The sequence below is a fragment of the Nuphar pumila genome, chromosome 6 (assembly GCF_984573655.1).
Source record: "Nuphar pumila chromosome 6, dmNupPumi1.hap1.1, whole genome shotgun sequence".
Classification (NCBI taxonomy): domain Eukaryota; kingdom Viridiplantae; phylum Streptophyta; class Magnoliopsida; order Nymphaeales; family Nymphaeaceae; genus Nuphar; species Nuphar pumila.
The window spans coordinates 14,233,332-14,247,536 of record NC_143254.1 but is presented as its reverse complement, the minus strand read 5'-3'; the positions used below and the strand labels follow the sequence as shown (position 1 = coordinate 14,247,536).

The 14,205-nt window shown below is 37.4% G+C and overlaps 1 protein-coding gene across 2 annotated transcripts; it reads right to left on the bottom strand.

The window, feature by feature from the left end:
* Positions 1 to 620: 620 nt before the first annotated feature.
* LOC149834046 (uncharacterized) lies at positions 621 to 13,103 on the bottom strand. 2 transcript variants are annotated; one of them, XM_090009941.1, is made up of 7 exons: positions 12,862 to 13,103; positions 12,288 to 12,413; positions 10,246 to 10,452; positions 7,889 to 7,985; positions 6,347 to 6,450; positions 1,445 to 1,496; positions 621 to 1,039 (listed from the first exon to the last, which is right to left on the bottom strand). In XM_090009941.1, the coding sequence occupies exons 1-7, from the start codon at positions 13,074 to 13,076 to the stop codon at positions 815 to 817; spliced, it is 1,026 nt and encodes a 341-aa protein (XP_089866067.1). In that variant the 5' UTR covers positions 13,077 to 13,103; the 3' UTR covers positions 621 to 814. The 2 variants fall into 2 exon arrangements, with proteins under 2 accessions (XP_089866067.1, XP_089866068.1); XM_090009942.1 differs by having other exon boundaries at positions 887 to 1,039; positions 1,417 to 1,496.
* Positions 13,104 to 14,205: the final 1,102 nt, after the last annotated feature.

The following is a 14,205-nucleotide window of genomic DNA, read 5'->3' as shown; positions in this document are numbered from 1 at the left end:
GAAATTATTTAAAATATCCTAATACAAATTTATCAATACTTGACCAAATACGTATAATTAATGCATGATTGACTAGTTAAACACACCCTTTGAAAGAGACAGCCAGCATTGAATTCCAAAAATTTGATATCAGTTCAGGATTTTGAAACCTGGAATTCTGGCAATCTAGAAATTTGCACTTAACCAAATTCAGTCTAACATGTGAACTGTTAGCTGGTTTGAATTTCCAGTTTGGGAACCCAAAATCCATCTATCAGACTCACCTTAAGATCCTATACAAAAGCTCAGTTCTTATTCTGATTGATCATAGATTTTCCTTTTTTGGGATAAAAGATCGTATTGGCTTGTCTCCATGATCATATATTGGGTTTTAACAACACGGTTCTTAATAACCTTTTATCAAGCTTCTGCTTTCATTAGTCTAGAACAAAAGAACTCAATAGAGAAAAGGAAAAAAAGAATCGATGAACACATAAAATTATCAAAGAGAATATTACCTATATGCCAAGCATATCCTGTTAAATTTTTGGAAATAACTATAACAATATGCTTAAGTTGCATGCCTGAAAACACATGAAGAATAGACCGATTATCACAATCAAAAGAAAAACTGAATCTCATGGGGCATCTTTTTTTCATTTTTTACTCTTAAAGCATTGTCATCAGTATACACAGGATTTCCTTAACACAACCGCTAAGAGTAGAATCTAGAGGGCAGGAGAAATGATAAAAGAAACTGTAACTGCGAACAACCAATGGTGACGCATTAAGTGGTTCCAAACAGAAGCATTAAAGGAAAAGACAGGACCTTCAGTCAAGACCTGACCCTTCTCACAAATGCAACAGTTGCTACCCGGCTCCCTTCCACACCACCAAACCTAAATGTTGGATACGACTTGACATGGTCCAGATATCTAAATGGTGGGAGAATAGGCTCACTGGCTTGTGCATCCAATGCCGTAGGTGCAGCTGACCTAGGACAGAAGCTCTCAGCTTCTTGCACCAATTCGTCTTTTGTGTTATTACATGATGTGATCACCTATAACCACAGGGAGAATCGAGCTTTAATCACACACACACACATGCGCGCGCGCACACACACACACACACACACACACACACACAAGGATTTTGAAAGCATAAACTGCCAGAGCATATAAGCATGCCCAGCAGGCAAGGAAGTACCCTTCCAACATAGAGCCTAGTGGATGGGGATCATTGAACCCAGGTTTGGAATTCCACCAGCCTCATAAATTTCTAATTTCTAAAAGCTCCATCAGACCCAGCTACCATTTAATGGCCAGGACTATCCTGGTATCCACTGGGCCTAGTCCTCTTGACGAAGGGATGATTGCGAAAATACTCAACCTCCAAATGCTGGCAGAATATGAAGTAGCTAAAGGGCATGAAACATACGCAGGAATTCACGAGGCAGAAATAGTACCAGTAATCCACCAGGAGCAACCAACTTTGAGACTGATTCCCAATACATAATCCTGCCAAAATAGCAGAATAATGTAAATATCAGTTTCCATCAAACTTTTTCCATAAAACAAGTGTTCTATCTATACTCTGAACTTGGCTGCAGAGTTAGGAAACAGATTTGAAGAAGTCCATAATTCCTTCTTCGACACTAAAAACCACAACCATTTGATGCTCATGGGCAGAAAGTAAAAGCTGTCAGTAAGAAGAGTTCAAAACTAAAAGCAGGGCTGGTACTTAGGCAGATTAGACATGACAATGGTATAACCTGAGATTGGATCCTGGTGGTTTGAAACATAACTTGTCAAAAATGTCATGCCTTCAAAAAAAGCAACATGATTGTAACCATTGACATGCTATGTAGTATGTAATTCTGACACAGAATAGTCTTACTCGAATCTCCATCTCATCTAAGGTATACCCTTAACCAGACCCATGCATGAATGAGTTTTTGTGAACACAATGATCAAAGCTAATCGTTAGGGGCAGTCAAATATTCTTGAACTGTGATGTTATTAATTGATATTCTTAACATGTGAAGTCTAATATTTGTTTTGGTTGTTCTTTAATTTTGATCATTGATCTTGATCTATGTCACATGGGTCCGGTGTGACACGGGTGCGGAGCAATTTCAAAAACTTTGGACACGGAGACACGGCTATATATATATATATATATATATATATATATATATATATATATATATATATATATATATATATATATATATATATATATATAACAATAATAAGATTATAAATTTTAAAGCAAAAACAAAAAAGTAATTTTGTTGAAGTAACAACACAAACTTACCAAAATATAACACATAAAGAAGCTTCTGAGTGTGATAACAACAAAACTTATCATAAATTTGCCTCATCGTCTGAATTAGAGGGAAGAATAGGATCGAAGTAGTCCATGTTGAGAGTATGCAAATCATGTTCTTCCTCCAAGTCAAAATCTTCTGGATTTACATCCCAATACTTGGATGGTCCACAACTGCATCAAAATATGACTAACTTAGTATCTAACTTCAAACTTTGAATACAAATATTTAAACACGAACTTTGAATACAAAAGAAAAAAAAAGTACATATACTCATCTTTGGTGTGGCGAGAAATTAATCGTACATTAGAGTGAACATAAACCAAATCATCTGCTCTTTTACTAGTGAGTTTGTTTCTTTTAATGCTGTGAATTTGAGCATATGTACTTGAATTTCTTTCATAACACGATGATGTACCAGGTTAGGATAACAACTTCATTGCAAGACGTTGCAGATTTGGTGTCTCTGATCCATATGTTGCCCACCAATTAAGAGGATCTTCCTCGTCCCTTGCCATAAGTGTTGCTAAAGAATCAAATCTCCCAGTAGAGAACTTTTCAAACTCACTATTTACAACCTTAAACATGTAAGGATCATTAAAAAGTCTTCTCAAACATATCATTTTATTTCTTGATATCTCAGGATCTTCATTTAGAGAAACACGACTAAGACCTTCTGTCAACCATTTTTTTGCATAATATTTTGGATTGAGAGAGTGTGTCATGTAATACAAAGGTGTATTGCTTTTATCCCATCTCACTAAAACTGAATGTACATGGTTGTAAAATTCGGAATCATCAAGTGCAACATCTTTCTTCTCATGTTTGAAAATGATACTTTGAACTTTTTCAATCATATTATCCCATATTTCATAAATTCTATGAAGCATGGGTACATCACTGTCAACTTTTCCCAACATTTCTCAAATAGGCTCTGTAAATTCAACAAAATATGTAATTTTATCCCACCAAAAATCATCACAGATGCATTTTTTGATAGCTTGAACCTTAACATCATCTTCAGTACGATAAAAATCCCAATCTTGATCAGTCACCATCATCATCAATACATTCTTGAGTTGCTTAATTCTTTTCATCATAACAATGAGAAAAGCAAAACGAGTTTCAGTAACTTGAGATCAGAATGCCTATTAAATATAGAAAGGGCATGATGATGGTTTACAACAAAATTTCTAATATTTCGAATATCATGCTCTATTTTTTCAATTCATAAACACATTTCACGTGCATGTACATCATCCTTTGATGGATTGCATATACTCTTAAGGGTCAAATTTAACATGTGTGTTGCACAAAGAGTCCAAAAAACATGTGAATACGTATCTTCACTTGCCAAATTCATTCCAGAACGACCGCAAACTGGAGCGTTGTCAGTATTGATTTGCATCACACTTTTTTCACCCACTTCTTTTATCACTTCGACAAATAATCTTTTTAAATATTCAGCATCTTTATACTCCCTAGATGCATCAACAGTCTTAAAAGATTGGCCCATTAAGTGAGTAAGCAATGAAGTTTATCAGTGGTCGCCTATGTATATCAATTCACCCATCAGAAACAATAGACACTCCATGTTGTTTCCATGCAAATTTTTGGGTCTCTAATAAGTCTTTAATTCTATTTTTTTCCTCTGCAAAAATGGATGTTCTTAGTTTTTCTGAACTATGAGGCACATAACCACTCAAATTACAATTAGCCAAAGATGTAATAATATCTTTTCAGTATGGACTTCTAGCTACATTAAAAAGAATTGAGCTTGAGTAAAAGAATCAACCAATCTTTTTATCAATTTCTGCTCTTGCCATGTTTTTTAATGACCCTTGTATTGTTTTATTGCCTTACATCTTTCTTTTCTTCAAAAGCACTTTTTGTTCATCACTAGCAATAGCAAAAGGTTAATCGAATCGCTTCTCATCTATGCAATTTTCTTTTTTTCAACTTTTTCTTGTTCTTTCTTTAATTGATTTAACAAGTCTTTGTCAACCCCAGAACATGGCCTAATTCCTTGACCACGAATATGCAAAAGATGTGCTTTCACACGCGTATAAGAACCCGTAAAAGCAGTCTTACATAGATTACAAAGAAACTACACATTCCCACCATCACCACTAGCTTTTATCCCTTTTGTCACAAGCCTCCAAAGTGGTTGAGAAACTTCTAATTCAAAGTTAGAACTTGAACCAACTGTATTGACAGTGCCACTAGAACTTGCAATTATATCTGAAAACTAAAAAGAAAAGTGAAACTGAAAACTGAACACAAAATCTTATGCAGTATGCACCAAAATATGTAAATAAAGTTAATAAACACTTCAAAAAATAGTAATAGGAACTCCACCCCTCTCATTATGTGCCTGATAGAAAATAACAGAGGCAGGGGGCTTTGCCAACTGTCGAAAAAATGCGATTGAGGCAGGGGGTGGAGCCCCTTGCTAAAAAACAGATCCAAGGCAGGGGCCTCCGCCCTCTGCTGAAAAACTGTGACTGAGGCAGGGGGCGGAGCCCCTTGCCGGAAAACCAAACAGGGGTAGGGGGCTCCGCCCCCTGCCGAAAAAACAAATTGAGGCAGGGGGCGAAGCCTCCTACCAAAAAACAGATATGAGGCAAGGGGCTCCGCCCCCTGCCAGAAAACACGAAGGACGCAGGGGACTCCACCCCCTGCCGGAGGAAGAGGAAGAAGAACAGAAGAGGGAGGAGGGATATACCTGAGAGGACCGGTGGTTGGCATCGCCAATGGCTACGGTTGCCGACGAGCCTGAAGGGGACGAGGAGCGAGGGACAGGTGGGGGAGAGGGAGCGATCAGCAGGGAGGGGTCTGCCGTCTAGCCCTCCCCCTGCGTAGCCTTTTAAGGGTCGGACCCCGACCCCGATACCGTCTTGGATCCGGATCCGGACCCGAGTCCAAATTAATTTTAATAAATGGACAAAAATAGACTCGGTCAAAGTTGATCGAGTCCAAAATGTGGATGGACTCGGCCCCAGTGCATTGACCGAGTCTAACACTTAGTTGACTATGTCTGCCCCCCGTGTCCGAAGCTGCACCCGTATCGAGGCATGTCGACGCGGGTGCGTCGACCTTTTAGCAGAGTTCGTGTGACTTAGATCTTGATAGTTAGTCATGATGTATGTCAAACAATATAATTTTATACACTAGCTTCGTTGTTCAATTTCTTATTGCTAAATGAGTAATGTAGCCTATGTGCAGCTTTGTACGACATTATTTGACTTATTTCTTGATTTTAAAAGTAATCATACCATTATATAGATTTTTAGCTATTGATATGATAATTAATACAATATTCTTTCATAGAATTAAGAGTTAACAAAACCTGATCTAGTCACTGAGTTGACCCACCCAAGTTCCTGAGTCATTGGGTTTCTGAACACTGATTAAAACTCTTTCCCTTATCACTTTTCTAGCAACATCTGGTCTAGTTATGACCAGCAAAAGATACATCCAGTAATAACGACAGAGGGTATCATTTTCAGCCTTCCTATAGCTAGCTGAGCACCTGCAAACCGAGGTTTTTGAGTCACTCCATAGCCAGATGAGGATCCAAAATTGAAAGAAAAACAAGAGGGTTTTTGTTGAAGTAAAAAGTATTAGAAAAGTTTTTGAAAGCAAACATTGGCAGCCAAATACCATTTTGAAGATTTTTTATTTTGAAGAATTAGATTTCAGCAATCTGGATTCCAAAACTAATTTTTAGAAAATCAATTCTGGAAAGCCTCTCTCTCAAAAAAAACAAAAACAAAGAAAATCAATTTTGGAAAGTAATCCAAATGGTGCCTAAGAAACATGAGGCAGCGTAACCATGGATAAGCAAGGGTAAATATTACAATAAACCAAAGAGAGCCAAGCTATATACATAATACAATTAGAAAAGATTTGAGCCTTGTAGGTAAGCAACCACGCAGACCATATAAGCCATCAGTTCAGGTACAAGATAATATCATTATCGCTTGAACAATTAGGCATTTAACCAAAGAGAACCTATCGAAGTAGGGGTACCATTACCGCTTGTCAGGGCCATCAGGATGCAGCCCTACTGCATCAAATGTCCCTTTATCTGTAACAAGTTGGAATTGCTTCTCCAGTTTTGTCTCAAGAACATCATCAACCTACAATAAATAAGTTAAAATTAATAATTTACCATATAGATTTTTTTTTATAAAACCAAAAGCACCGCACGAGGATAATTACAAGGTACACAATTAAGTCCAATTTAAAACTAAACTGTGTCACACAAACACTTCACTTAGCATGTGTACCCCCGTCAACATGACATGACACTCAAACACACCAGGACACTTCATGAACACAGTCAAACATGTGTCAGACACAATAACATTGTGTTATTACTTATTAACTTTATCTATTTCTTTTTATGATCTTGATTACTTATTTTGTATTGAATTGCATTCTGTTTCTATTAAAATTTGACATCAATTACATTTTAATTTCAACTTAGTTTTATTATTTGATATATTTAATTATAGTGATCCAGAATTGTTGCTCAAGAGCGTACACCTAGTTGATATTCATGTTTTATTGCTTCAGGTTAAGAATTATATATATAAGGGCACCTAGGTGCAGGCTTTGCCTGACTCACCTAAGTGCACTAGAGTATAATGTCCAAAAAGAAAAAAGGTCACCTAATTGCTTGCCCATATCACAGTCTCTCACTTAGCTTGTTAAGTCCTTGCATAGCTCACTTATACCCGCTCTTAGTTTCCGTTGAGTAAGAAAGTACAGTCTGGTTACGATCCAATGCTTGGGCTGATTAGGCCAACAACACAAGGCCTAGTTGCACAATTTACTACAGTTTACTAGGCAATGATGAAGAAATTTAAAAACTGGCAAGTAACAGCCCTACAATTAGAGAGTTGTACCACATATAGGTGAAATTGCTTCAGAGATCTTCAAGATTTTCTGCCATTGACCAAGTGTGATAAACCCTAATTTTCTAGTCCTTTTATTGAGATAGATAAGTGGAAGCAAAGCCTCCAAAAGGAGTTCCAATGGTGGAATTTTCCTCATTAAACAATACTGCTAACCAGGCAACAGAAACAGAAGTCAGTTCTTTTGTATGGAGTGACAAACAAACACCCCTGAAGAATTATTTCAGAACCATGGTATATTCAATAGAAAACAGCAGAACCGAAAAAATATAATGCTTCCGTCAACTGTATGTCATTAAAAGTACAAATGAACATGTGAAAATTTGTTTTTTTTTCATGTTAAGTATAACCTTATTATCTGCCAATAGAAAATGATATCGCTAATAAAATACAAAAAACATGCAAAATGCCTGATTCCAAGTTGTGTAATCTAACATTTCTCGCCAGGTCTCCACTCATAGAATGGATGCATATTTCTTATAGCTTACTTCCTAAAAAATAAATTTTTGCACAGAAACAAGGGAAATGATTTTACTATTAACATACAGGAAACAAGTTAGAGACCTTGGTGCATAGAGGATCAGATCACAAGTAACTCTATATCAAGTGCAGAAAATATGAGTACAAATGTGAAGAAGTTTTCGAGAAATGGAAGTACCAAAAACTGGATATTAGGAAAGCCATCACGGTCAGCGAGATTTCTTGCAAGGTCTACTGCTCCTTCACTATAGTCAACTCCAGTCAGATCCGAGAACCTGGATAGAGAAATTAAGAAGGGTGTTACATTTCTGCAGTCAATATTGAGATCCAACAATGTAGTAATCATTGAAAAGGAAAAAAACTAAGACGCTGAAGAGATACTTAAACAACCTTTCCAATCTAAAAACTACAAAAGGATGGGCACGTGCACTTGACAGAAGGAACTTACTGCACTTAAGAACATGTAAATTTTTTGGCTGTCCATGATACATTTGATAGTTGCTTCTTGCAAGTGGATCATCAAGATAAAAGCAAAATTTAGGATGAGAATGTTGAAGACCATTGTTAGCTCTTACAGACAAAGGATGCCTCAACATTGGCAAGGAATTAACAAGAAGGATTCTTGTTATATATCACTCTGTCTCGCTTGACATTTGTGGATAAAATGCAATACATTCATCACTACAAAATGAAATAGCAGTTCTTCATGATCATCTTCAAGATTACATCCATATAGCAGTTCTTCATGGCCATCCAGCTCATGAGTCATGACACATCTTCAACCTCAAAAAACATCAGACCAACCAAGGCCCTTGATTCTACTTTGGTCTCTTTAGTTCTGAAATTGCTTAAACAGTTCCACAGAAACATTAATTGAATTACTTTGTTTGTCACATACAATATCACCATGCACCTTATTCATGTGATATTATCTGTACCTGAGGATAATCACAAGCAAGCCGGTTTTCTAACAAGCTGCTCACAGAATTCCGCTTTCTATCTATCTAGGTTGGAAGCTAATTGCACAGAACCCCTTCTTCATTCTAATTTTCACTCATCCAGTAAATGCAAGTAACTGGATCAAACCCCGCTGGCGCAAGGGTGTGTCCGTAGCTTTTAGAGGTGGGCCAGTGGTCGTGGGGCCCCACCCGGGGTTTTCCTTTGCTTCGGTGAGGGTTCCTCGTCATATAAAAAAACACTTAACTTCTGATGAGATGTTAATTCTGAAAGGTAATGACACTTTTCTAAGGCCCAAAGAAAAATAACAGTAAAAAATAGATGAAATGGATATTCACATTTTTATCACCAAAGAATTTGTAACTGAAAAAAAAATGTAGTTTTGTCACAATCCGGCATTGCTTCTGTAATCAATGTCACATGCCAAGGTTGCCTAGATGAGAAGTGGAACTGAGGAAGTAACATGGAAAGTGGAAATAAGAAGCAAATATATCCTAGGTTCATGTGAAATGAAAGTAGAAAGCAAAGGCTGTTTTTAATTTTTAATGTTAAAAAGGTTAAAATGAATAATAATCTATAAATCTTGAAGTTTTTTTCATGACTTATCCTCTTATACCAGCATAAAAAACAAACTTATATCTAACTTGCACTGCATTTATTAGTCTAATTCATAGAATATTGTTACACAAGCATCCAGAATATTGATTGAGTAACCAGTCCTGAAAGATGTGTTACCTTCCACTCAGCCTCTCACATGGCATGTTTAACTAAAGTAAAAAGTTTAATTATTAATGATCTCTTTCTATTTCATAACTTCCACTTATTTGTAAGTAACTCCTAAAACATAACTGTCCTCCCGCATAAAGGGAGGAAATCAAATAACATTGCTCTAAAAAGTTTAGGCATGTCCATGAAAAGCAACATACAGAAACAAGACTAACTAAATACAAATTTAAGTGAACTAAGAGAATGATAATATCAACACTCTAGAGCACAAATAGGAGTGACAGTTTCAAAAATTAAGACTATAGCATAATAACCAGGACATCTACTTTATGCGACAACTAGGGATGGTAAATGAGCCAAACGAGCTGACATTGACAATAATAGGCAACTGCTCTACACTTCAAAATATAATTGTGCATTCGTTGCTCATGCGTGCTCAGTAACCTTCACAAGCAGCTTGAGGCTTGGCTTGTAGAACCTACTTTATGAGCCCGAATGAGCTCTTAACAAGCTATCAGCTATGAGATGCTTGTCTTTTTTTCAACCCTACCTAACAATCAGCGACCTACAGTCCAGCCTTCTGAGCAAAGCAGGGCTTATGCCAACATACTCTTTGAGGATATGGTTTCCTGCAAAACACACTCTATAACACCAGTAACTGTGGGCTATTACCACTGCCACTTTATATTCCTAGGCAACTGTGGGGCCACCAAATGACAGATATAGGATCCAAATAATTAAAAATTGCAAGTTTATGAACATTAAGCAAGTGAACTATGAATACTAAGATATCAAGTGATCTAAATATGCAAGAAAACAGAAATTAAATGCAAAAGCAACTCAAAGTGGTACCCTTGTTTGGCAAGTTCTTGAAGAAATACGCCATTTCCAGTCCCAAGATCAAGCACACTCCATCTAGCCAAAACCTTTGAGACTTCTTCACCAGGATTGGATTTGGGGATGATCTCACCACTCAGATTCTTACAATGCCCTTGAGGGAAATTGACACAGAGATTCATTGTCCAAACTGCCACAATTTCCATCACTTCAACACCAAACCTATATGAAGATCATAAAGGGATCAAAAGTTTTGCCACACAACCACACAGATCTTTAGTACTAAGCTCTAGCATGCAAAAGGAACTCAAAGATACAGCAAACCATTAAACCCATTTTTCCTTGTAGATTTAGTTGGTTTTTTCCAATCAAATTTTATGAATATGCACCGAGTTGTTACTGAGTGGTTTCTAACTATAAAATATAAATGTTATTATGAAAGACTTTCATGGGCAGAAATTTTCATTCATCGTTCTTTTTTTGACAAGCAAACAGGGTTTAGTCATTTGGGAATCAAACCTAAGAGTCTGAGACCCCCTTGGTTACGATAATGCATCCTTACCATCCACGTATCTCACTTGTCTCCCAGAAGATAGCTAATCATAAGAATTGGCAAAAAAAATGTGAGACTGGGGCAGAGGGCATACATATTTAGGAAAGTACAGCGAAATGGGTTGGCAGAAATGAAAACTTTTTGAATTTGCTCTTTTACTTGAGCTTTAATACTCGATTTGTCTTAAGTTCTTAACAAGTCATTTAGACCTAGATTTTGTCAAAACAAGTTTTAGGCTGACTGATGCCTCAGGAACAGGATAGGGGCGATTATTGTTGTCCACAAACTGCATTTCACTTTTTGACAGGAGTGATGACTGGCATAATTCTCAATTGAGACAAGAAACTGAAATTGAGAAAAATAAGTTTGCTAAAGAAAATGGTGGTTTTAAGACAATAGTTGTGCAGTTTTTTATAGCAATAAAAGACTAAATAGAGATGTTGAAGCAAGAAAACATGGTGATCAAACATTTAGTATGTCATCTTCCTTGCAATAACAGTGAGCATCTCCTGCATGGCAAAGGAAAAACATAGGGAAGAAAGGAGACAAAGAGGCTAGTATCTAGAATAGATCAGATCTCATAATTGAGGGACCCTTTTGCACTGCTGGAAATTTTGACACAAATACCCCAATAAAAATCAGACTAAGTGCACCAAAGGCCATCACAATGAGATTCTATCATCACCATATGATTTTTGTCAATTGATCTCTCAAAGGGGTATTTAGTTACTTGGACAAACAATAATGAAACAAAAAGATGAAAAGGAAAGATAACAAAAAAAAAATCCCCTTCATCTCCTTCCTGTACAACTGATTGAACCCCTTAAATTGTTTCTCCATAGACCAAAATGCGATGAATATGCACCAGGTCGGACCCAGGATGAATACATGATAATGAGACCAAACTCGTTTCTCCATAGACCAAAATGCGAGATTTGACTCTGTTCAAAATAAGATGTCTTCACGTTGGAACTGAATGCATAAACACTGGGCACCAGAAATTCTCAATCTAGAGGCTAGGAGCAAAAGGATAGCGTCACAAGAGTACAATAATGAATAATTCAAGGGCTCCAACATGGGGCTACAAGAAAAAGCATTGGGATGGGTTGAAGGAGGTCAAAAATTTAGGTGGTGATGTGGAAAGTTAGGTGATCATAGTTATTGCCAAGCCAATATGGAAAACTCTGTCCAGCACCACTTATCCAAATATGAGATAGTGACAGCATTCCTATCAAAATGTACTATGCCAAAGTCATGAACATCAATATCTAAACACAATAACCCAAAAAATCAAAATATATAACCCACCAGCAAGTGTGATACAAAAAGTGGAGAAAAAAATTCCCATTGCACTATACCACAAATGAATTAAGCAAAATCCCAGCAAAAGAAAAGGAAGCAACAGATTCAGAATAACAATTTAAAAGAACATGATCAAGACGAAGTACAAAAGAAACCAACAAGATCATCCAGGGTCCAATTCGTTGCAATCATAGGGACTTACCACACTTCGCCGGCATGGCCATGCTCATGGAAATTCACAAGCTCGTCAGCATATGCAGAATCCCAGTAACTCTGCAAACCTAGCAGCGAGTTTTCTGCTTCCGGCTCCTGATCGTCCTTATCGGAACTGCTTAGGACCATCAAAACATAAAAAAAACACAGAAAAAACTACAGAAAATAAAGAAAGAAAAAGAGAGAAAATCCCTGCATCGCCATGAATTTCTCAAACATATACAATCCTCCAAGAACATATCAATGTAGCATCAAAACCCCATAACAAGAAGAAAAAATAGAAACCTAGCACTACAGAATACCAAAATAACCATTGAACTCCGCAAAACCCCCCACCAAAAAAGAACACAACACCAAAAAGATCAAAACTTGAGAGCTGCCCATATCAGAACTCGAATAAAAATGCCAACCACCGAACGGGAAGGAAAAAAATCACGAAAAAAAGACAAAATTTCCGAACAAACCAGGCGAAGGACGAAATCTTCAACTAAGTGGTGAAGGGAAAGAGGAGAGGAAAAGGAAATAGGGGTGGGAGGAAGCCATAGAAGGGATCGGTGCTTTACCTGTAATCGGAGGTCGCCCTGAAGGCGCCGAAGGAGAGGGCGTCGGAGGCGTCGGCATGGCGCTGCTCGTCATCGAGTGTGCTCCCGTAGTCGCTCTTTATCGACCACGAGTCGGCAGCGACGGATCTGTCGTCGTCGGAGAACAGGTCGGCGGCGGACAGGACGCGCACCTGCGCCGGCTCCGCGTCTTCCGGCGGCCAACGGAGTCCGGCCATCTAGGTAGTTCTCCGGTAGCCGGAAAATATGAGAGAAAGAGAGAGAGGATTACCGTTCTCGCCCTTGCTGAATATGCAGGGTAATTTAATGAAAAGACCCCTTCTCAAAGAAAATATTACGATAATACTATCCCTCGTGCTACGCTGCGACATGTTGTTGTTTGTATCAATCTCTCAACATAACGGGGCCACGTGTGAAGCTTTGGGATGTCACAATCGATCGGGTTTGGCTTGAAAATTTGATGATCCACAGATCTCTGAGTTTCACCATATTCGATAAGCCTCTCCGGACCCGATCAGCTAAATGGATCAGATCTGGTTTCTGCTTTTCAAATCCAAATCCAAAAAAAAAGAAAAAACAGATTGACTATATTAAAAAACGCATTATATAAAGGTAAGCAGCTTTCGGATCTGGGTCCGATGAAAGTTTTCAAATCCCTAGCCGGTCTATCTCAAAATATTTTGGATTGGTTGATGCCAACATCCGACCCGAATCTGAACTGTTTATATGATTATATCCCTACCCAAAATAGGTCTCTTTAAAATCTATTTTATGTTTGCCAGAAACAATGTTACTTATCTGGTATGCAGTATTTTCTAGGTGAGGAAAATTTTTGTAGAAAAATGTCAGGAAAATATCAGAGGGATATAAAAATTAAGAAAATAAATAATTTGAAAGAAAAAATAAAATATAAACATTAAAAAAGGTGATTGTTATCAGGTTAATATCAAAATGTTTTCAAAAGAGGTGATATTTTGAAAATAATGTGACTTTACAGATTGTATTGGTATTTGAAAATATTTCCAGAATACCATACTTAGGTCAGAAAATGATATGCTTATATGCACAGGCATCACTTAGTACTAGTGGGGATGCAAATGGGTCGGACCCAGGATGGAGCTTTTGCAATGTTTGACTGTTCTGGATTTGATTCTGATCAGAATCTCTGTATTTATCTGTTACAGATCCAAACTGTTTGCATCCCTATCGCAGTGGCTTTGGTTATTGGATTTGAAGGGGTGTGGTTCAGACACATGCCCGATCACGGTTGATCCAAACCCAAATCTGAATCCTAAGCAATAGTTTTGAATCTGTTTTTGAGATACAAACAAGATCCAATGATGTAGA